Source organism: Diorhabda carinulata, chromosome Y (assembly GCF_026250575.1).
Source record: "Diorhabda carinulata isolate Delta chromosome Y, icDioCari1.1, whole genome shotgun sequence".
Taxonomy (NCBI): domain Eukaryota; kingdom Metazoa; phylum Arthropoda; class Insecta; order Coleoptera; family Chrysomelidae; genus Diorhabda; species Diorhabda carinulata.
The window spans coordinates 10705528-10713339 of record NC_079473.1 but is presented as its reverse complement, the minus strand read 5'-3'; the positions used below and the strand labels follow the sequence as shown (position 1 = coordinate 10713339).

At 32.6% G+C, this 7812-nt stretch overlaps 1 protein-coding gene and 1 long non-coding RNA gene across 2 annotated transcripts; both read right to left on the bottom strand.

Moving 5' to 3' along the window:
• Positions 1-233: 233 nt before the first annotated feature.
• LOC130902926 (uncharacterized) lies at positions 234-3486 on the bottom strand. Its single transcript, XM_057815213.1, has 3 exons — positions 3384-3486; positions 2151-3326; positions 234-401 (listed from the first exon to the last, which is right to left on the bottom strand). The coding sequence occupies exons 2-3, from the start codon at positions 3222-3224 to the stop codon at positions 234-236; spliced, it is 1242 nt and encodes a 413-aa protein (XP_057671196.1). The 5' UTR covers positions 3225-3326; positions 3384-3486.
• A 129-nt stretch (positions 3487-3615) lies between these two features.
• LOC130903118 (uncharacterized) lies at positions 3616-3968 on the bottom strand. The gene is made up of 2 exons (XR_009060538.1): positions 3880-3968; positions 3616-3817 (listed from the first exon to the last, which is right to left on the bottom strand). It is a non-coding gene; the product is annotated as an uncharacterized LOC130903118 (long non-coding RNA).
• Positions 3969-7812: the final 3844 nt, after the last annotated feature.

The following is a 7812-nucleotide window of genomic DNA, read 5'->3' as shown; positions in this document are numbered from 1 at the left end:
CCACATTTACAAACAACTTTGTCCTCTTGCATAACGTTTTGTTTCAGTTTTCTTTGAATCCCTATGATCTAATGTTACTAGTTCTCATTCAGTCTGTGTTTGTTATGAAAAGATGTGGCATAGCATTATTATTATTGTGAATCTTTGTTGTACTTATGCAAATACAATTTGACAAAGCTCAATTTTTGTTTCAATTATTTTTCTACATGTTTAAAAACATTTTAAATTAAATTTTAATTCAAAATTAAAAATCCCGCTATTCGTCGGCCAAGAGCGCCACCTAGGTACGTTTTATATCGCGATGAGAGAGAAGAACAACAACTGTTTCTCTCGTCTGCCACTTCCAGATTATTGAGTTGCGTGTCTGGTGTGGTCTGTGATTCAAATGAACTGTGGTATTTCTGCACAATAAATATGTGATAGAAAAGATCCTCGTATTGTTCTGATCCATCTTACTTGTTTTATTCATATTCCTGAGGTAAGAAAATAAAATATTGATTAATTTTTGTTTGGTTAAATTCTTTAAAGAAACTCTACCCCAATTGTGAAGAATAAGTAACTTGTAGTTTACAATGAATTGATGAAATATTTCTCTAAATATCAATACTTTCCGATAAATTTACTCTTACTAAAAATAATTTGTAGTTGCTCAATAATATTAGATATTAAATCATATAATTTGTTAAGTATTTTAGGTGACTTCCTTTGAAAATCTCAAACTAGTCTGAAAAAAATAACTAGCAATGTCATGTTTTCATCATTATTTCAAATTATTGTCTTACCAGTTTTTAAATAAAAACTTTCAAGTCACTTACCATTTCATCACTTTAATCACTTTGTACGAATTCAACACTCCCAAGCAGCACAGCGTCGTTACTATGATGTCAATTATAGGCCATTGACGACCAATGGGGACGTCTAAAATGACGTGATTATGACGGGTTAATGTCACATCCTACAGACGTCAACTAATGACGTACCTAGTCCGGCTGGTGAGACGTCAAAATGACGTACTTACTTTTAACAAATGACGTATAAGTAGGATCAAAAATATAAAAAAATGCGTTCAAATTAATACCAGTTTATTACAAAATCTTAAAAAACTACATACTATTACACTTATAGAACATAAAAGTTGAAATAAGGAATTACTAATGATGCAATAATGAAAATGACAACCATTCCTGCTTGAAAGGAAAAACAATACATTTCGAAAAAACTTTGTGGCAGTGCAATAACTCGATATACTCTGATAAATTTTGGATGCGATAAACATAGAATTCTTTTGAGTCGACAGGGTATTTGTAAAATGAACGGTAATCCTGAAACCTCCTACCTAATATAAAAACTGCTCCATTATTATCCACTACTATATTTTCTATTTTGAAAACCAGTCCTTCTAAGGTAAGACAAAAACAATTTGCTTCTGAATATGATGCAATAGAAAAAATAAAATCTTTATAATGAAGCTTTTTATACTGCTTGCAAGAGAAATTTGGCGTTGGTCCTAAGAAATGGGACAATTCACATTTACAGAAGTGTTCATCATCAGGTGAAGTAGAGTCATGTTTTTCGTACACTGTCATTTCAATTTCTTTTAAGCGTCTATTAATCTGTTGTAACGGTTTATTCGGAGACTGAACTAACGATTTTAAATGGTGGAAATAATTTTCAAATGGAAATGCTGACGAATTGTCTAGTGGCCCGAAATTTTCAACGTCATCTGCCAAATGTAATAAGGAATGTACATTGTAAACTAAGAACTCTAATCCGTAGATCTTTTCACTGTGCGTTACGAATAAATGCAAAAGTTGGCGCGCAAATGGAACTCCGAATTTTTCAATATGGCGTTTAGAAATAAGTATCATAATTGAACAATGAAATAGCAAAAAATGCTCATATATTGCCAAATCGACATTCCCATACAAAGCAACTGGCCCAATATACAGTAAAAATGTTCGAAATTCCGTTGCTTTCCAATCTGCCAACTGAGACAAACTGCGCCCTTTCCGATTGAATTCTACTGGAATACATTTACTGAGAAAAACAATTTTTTCAGATACATTTTGAAATGCAGTAGAGCTCATTTTAGCTCGGCTTGCGCGTCCTGTCCAAATACGCAAAAGTTTTTTCATTACACCTAGACAAACTAGGTGCATATAATCTAAAGAAAAGACATAGATCAAATCTATAGGAAGAGCTATTAGAGGAGATTCTCCATGATGATGAGATACATCAATTTTAGTCCGAAAAGATTCGTTGTCTCTCTTGTTAAAAGGTAAATTTTTGAAAATGACACGTCCCAGGTGTTCTCCAGAGTTGTCGCACCTTTCACAGGAACTATACCCTGAATGGGTCTTCACACATTTCAGATATGCGCGCGCAGGAGCATCGCAAACAAAGCTGTGAACTTTTACTTCATGGATATTATTATTAATTTCAATGCCCGTGGTAAGTAAGTTCGATAACTCAATTAAAAAATCTTCTAAAAACACTGACAATAAATTTGGTTTGCCACTTCCTAAAAAAGAACCAACAATAAACGGCTCACTCTTAAAATTTTTTACAAGTGCTAAAATGGGCCAGAGATCATGTTTCTGACCATTTCTATAAATGGGCAGTCCATCTACATTAAATGAAATGTTGATAATGCTGTACTGAGAAATATTAGGCACTGACAATAACTTTAATTTTAAAGCGTTAACAAGTCCAAAATGACAATATTCGCCATTTAACAACGATTTTGTTTTCGTTTCTCTGGGCGTTTTCAGCAGCGTTCGACTGTCTAACGGTAACTCATTATGGTATGGATGCAAGATATGCAAGAGATGAGTAACTACTGTACGTCGAACGTACCTTGAAGCTGCCCAGTTTGACAATTTCGAATGCAAATCGCTAGGCGGCGGTTCATTAGAAAATAAATCGTTAGGGGGCACGTTACTGGAATAGGAAGTCAAATGGTTGTATAACGTCGCATCATTGAAGAGCAAATTTTCATTAGGCGAGTTTACATTAAAATCTAAATCTCTTGAGGAACAGGTGTCATTTTCACTTTCACACATTGAATCAGCAAAAAAAACGGAATTTGATGATTCATTGGAATCATTATTAACTATTAAAGATGTATTATAACAATTCTGACTCACAGGTGCTAAATTTGCTTCTGCCACCCTTCTGTAGAGTTGTCTTTGACTAACAACACTTTTTTTCTTACGGGTTGCCATGCTGCTGCTTTTTCAATTTCTCTGGTGCATGTTTCAACCACACCTTGATGGTATCTTCTATTTCTTTCTGACTGACTAGAGGGGAGCTTTTTCTTACAGCACCTAAAAATGTTGTTTCAGATTAATAATAAGTATGCACCTACAAGTGAAAACACTTACCAATAATCACATCCTTTACGTTTAAGTTTTTAAAAGCCTTTTTCTCACCTCGTTTGCCACAAAAATTCCAATTAGTTGCAAGAGAATAAGTGAACAAAAAATTTAAAATGCGGTTTTTATGTCCAGTAAAATCTCTCCCTCCAAAAGTCGATAGATATGCCGACTGGAATCACATAATTTAAATTGTAAAATACATATTAAGTGGTACAGAACACCCACCAAAGCCAGGCAATTATTTTTTTCACTCAGGTATGTTTCCAATTTGGTAATATCCTCTTGAGAATTCAAAGGAAACTGTACGCCTATATCATCTGGTAAATCTGTATTACTGGCGTGATTGCCACTGCGATCTTGTTTTCGGATCCACTGCAAAATTTGATTGTTCTGTTCTCTAATGGTCTTCAATAAAGTGATTACATCATCTTGAGTGTTTGCTGGCATGGACAAAATATACCTTAGTACCAAAACAGTTTTTACATTATTTTTTGGTTTTTACCTCCATTACTTTCCACTACAGCTCTGATGTTGCTCTGTACATCAGTTGCTTTACTAGTTGACGGATTATATGGTGACGAGTTCGAAACAACAGCCTGGCAAAATGACTGATTTGACGCAGAACCTGTAAAATAGAGAATTAACAAATTCTCCTAGGAAATAATGGACATAAATAATAACTCACAGTTTAAAGTATACATTTTAAACAATTCATACAAATGGACAATTATATTTTTTACCTCTAATAATTTGTCCTGAAGATTTAGTCAATTGAGTATCTTTTGCTGAATGTTGAGGTGGCAAATAATAAAGGTGATTTGTAGAATCACTATCCTCAAACGACCTTTGCGATTGTCCAGCTGAAGCTAATGGAAAAGTTTGAATTGGGCCAGAATAATCTAAAACAGTAGACATTTAATAATTTATATGTGCCAGATATCTTTAAGTATAAATCTCATTACCAGATAATATGTTTGTAATAGACTTCCGTATTATTGGTTTTGGTCTAGGTAGGGGTTTCTTGTTTTTTGGAAAATCATCTTCTGATGATGACACCACTTCTTCCTGCTCATCATCAGTGGAAAATTTCTTTGGACGTATTTTCCTTCGAGGTGAAATAATTGCTGATTCCTCAGCATCTGTAGTTAAATCTGAGGTAATTTCAGCCTTTTTAATTTTTTTCTCCGCAATCTTATAGTCGTCTAAAAACAAGTAATAAATACGAGTTTTTTGAAAAAAATCACAGATATTTAATAGAAAGTGATAAAGCAGTTTAGGTTTAGGCAGCAAAACTAACCAGTCTGGAAAAAAATTCGCTTAATTTGGTGAAGTTTCCAGCTGTTATCCTGGGGAGTTTTGCTGCCGTCCGCCATTACGCGCACACGCGTTCACACCAGCAGTCCAGCACGCATGCGCCTGCACGTCTCGTATCGTATCGTGGAATTTCGAAGAAAAACGCGCCAAAATAAAATCTTGGTCGACAGCCTCGACAGGAATCGATGCTAAAAATAATTGTTTCCTACTAATAAAATAGTTAAATAATTGTTAATTACAACATTCTCACTTCATCTTTAAATTCAAATTGCATTTCCACTTAAAACGTCAGTTTAGTATTTTCATTGCTAATTAATGAATTTATATTTATATCCAAATTTTAGGTAAACAACAATTTAAAATGTACAATTTTTTATAAAGCACGTATAGGGCTTAGTTTTTGTAATAAACTTTCGTTCTAATTTTTTTTATAGTTGATTAAAAAGCACTTAAAACGACCGAAAACAAACGTACGAAAGGCGTCTCTAGACGACGTCAAAATGACATCTGAAATGTCACGTCATATGAACGTCGCTTATTGGTCTACGACGTCGCCGACTAATAATGTCCAATAATTGACGTCATTATAACGACACTGTGCTGCTTGGGCTATATCTGCCAATGAAACTGAATGATTAATGAAGAATTTTCTTGAAAACTCCTGCATGCATATGACATGGTTGAGTGTAAATTTAGCTTAGCGAATATATTGTAATGCAACTTAATGGTTTATTGTACTCCATGTCAAAGGTATTTTAGAGTTGTTGAATATCCAAGAAACATGTTTGTTTGAATTGGGTGCGGTAATGCCGTTTCTACTGACACATACCCACACACTTGTTTTATTTTTTTAGCTCCGCAACAACCAGTTGAAAGTATGTTGTTATCAAATCAATCTAATAGAAGCAAAAACGTTGAGAGAACGATAGGGGAACAGTATTCTATTCCTTAATAACATATATAGCTGTCATAAAAATTCCCGATCTCATTTTTTATATTGCTGACTTGCTATACTATTATGACAAAAACTTTTTGTAAATTACTCACATCCAATCCAATTTTACTTTGAAAATTTTTGAATTGTTAAACAAGATATTTTCTAAAACGACTCATTTCATTAATAATTCACTTTATTTTCTTCCATTTTTCTGATTTTCATGTCTCTTTTTATTTTAACTTATGCAAGAAGTTATAACTTCATAACTTTCACAGTATGTAATGTATCTTAAATATTCATATTATTATAACAATTTATGCGTTTAAAAAAAAGTAAAGGAAGCTTTTGTTTTTTTATAAACATCTCTAGAGTGTAGATTTTTTAATGATATATAATTTGTTTCGATATCTTTTTGCATGATTTTGCGAAATTCATCAATGCAAAGGTGTGTGTGTGTGTGTCAGCTCCGACGCACGACTGGAGTTTACTCCTTAAGTTCGATAGTCTAACCAGACGCAAAAAGAGTTTATTTAACTTAAAAAAGATTGATACTGTATAAAAGGGTAAATTTGTTAATTAATGAAAATAATATACATATATAAATATATATATTTATTCAATTTATTCATTTCATATACATTTATTATAACTAATCGACGAAATATTTTACATTAAACTTTTTACAATAGTCAATTTCAGATGTGCATAAATATATCATTAGGAATGTTGATAAATTATGTAATTATTATTATCAGAAACAATATCTAAATTCAGTTCAGATTTTAAAAATTTTATTAATGCCAATCCACCATCTTTGTTAAAATCGCCACTCAGTACTGTTGTTAATATTTAAAAATTATTTATAAAATAAATCATAATAACGTGAAAGAATTTATAGACATCGACAAAAAAATTAATTTTTGGTTAGGTTAGGAATTTTCTATTTTATTATCTAATTTTATGTGTTGTTTACAAATATATATTTATATGAACTACATCGATAATTATTAAAATATTTAATAAATACAAATTGCACATGCTCATACATAAAATACATGAATTATAACGTACCTTGCAACCACGTGTTTGTTAGATGTTCCGGCAATATCATCTACACCTCTTTCTGCCATAGTTATTTGAAAATATTTTCAGTTCACTTTAGCGGAACACAATGATAAAAATTAAAACTTCACAATAACGATATTAATTATTGACATTTATAATAAAAACAGCAATGACACTGACAAATTAGAAAGTTGCGCATCATAGGGTGCGCACCAAAAACGTAACGAGGTCATTCATCGATAGATTTTTCTCCTCACATTTTTCTCATACCGGGCCCCTTATATATGCAAATCGATTCTTATCTAAACTCCAAAAATATGGAATTTGATCCATTTGGTCGAAAGATACAAAAAACTACAGGAAGAGGTGATTCAACTGTTTTTGGTATTTGTAATAACTGCAAATTATCAATGGATTATTTCTTGAAGGAAATACTAGCTATGATTACTCAGACTGACTTAGAACAACTTCCAAATTCAGTGGTAAGTTCAATAATTACTCATTTTGTACTGGATATTGTGAACAATTTGAAATTTTTGTATCTCTTAGATAAACCCCAACAAATTGGTATTGTGTGTTACATAACCCTAAAGTGGTGAAAACGTTATTTTCGAGTTGGTAACCTCAAATATTTGAGAATCCCAAAGTGGAGTGTCATTGTCGTCCCCGATTTGAACTATACGACGATAAATTGATAAGTTGGTAGTCTAGACCAGTTCCATGCATAAACAAAATATTGCGTTACCATAGCATACCGAACAATAACTTATTAAAAGTGTCAGTGTTGAGTTTTACGTCAAAAACGTAAACCAGAGTTACGCAATAAATTGAAAGAATAAATATGTCCACCGAAAAGTACCTGTATTTAGAAGTGTTAAGAAATGAGCAGATTTACGAGGTAAGATGATGACCGATCGGGAAGGCCAGCCCTGTGTCAGTCCTCGAAAATATCGATACAGTTTATGACAACAAAACAACAATGAATGGAATGGCGACACTCCGGTTTTCCCAGACCTAAGGAGTTTCATGTCCAAAAATGTGCAGGAAAAGTTCTTGCTCCAGTTTTTTGGGATTGCCATGGAGTAATCATGATTGATTTTTTTAATAAGGGTAGAACAA

What these genes read in the sequence shown, in the direction of transcription:
- LOC130902926 (XM_057815213.1), bottom strand. Translation starts at nt 3,224, where the DNA reads ATGGCAACCCGTAAGAAAAAAAGTGTTGTTAGTCAAAGACAACTCTAC. An exon ending in CTTTAGATTATATGCACCTA is followed by an intron (nt 402 to 2,150) that starts GTTTGTCTAGGT and finishes TTTATTGTGCAG; the next exon opens with AAATACCACAGTTCATTTGA.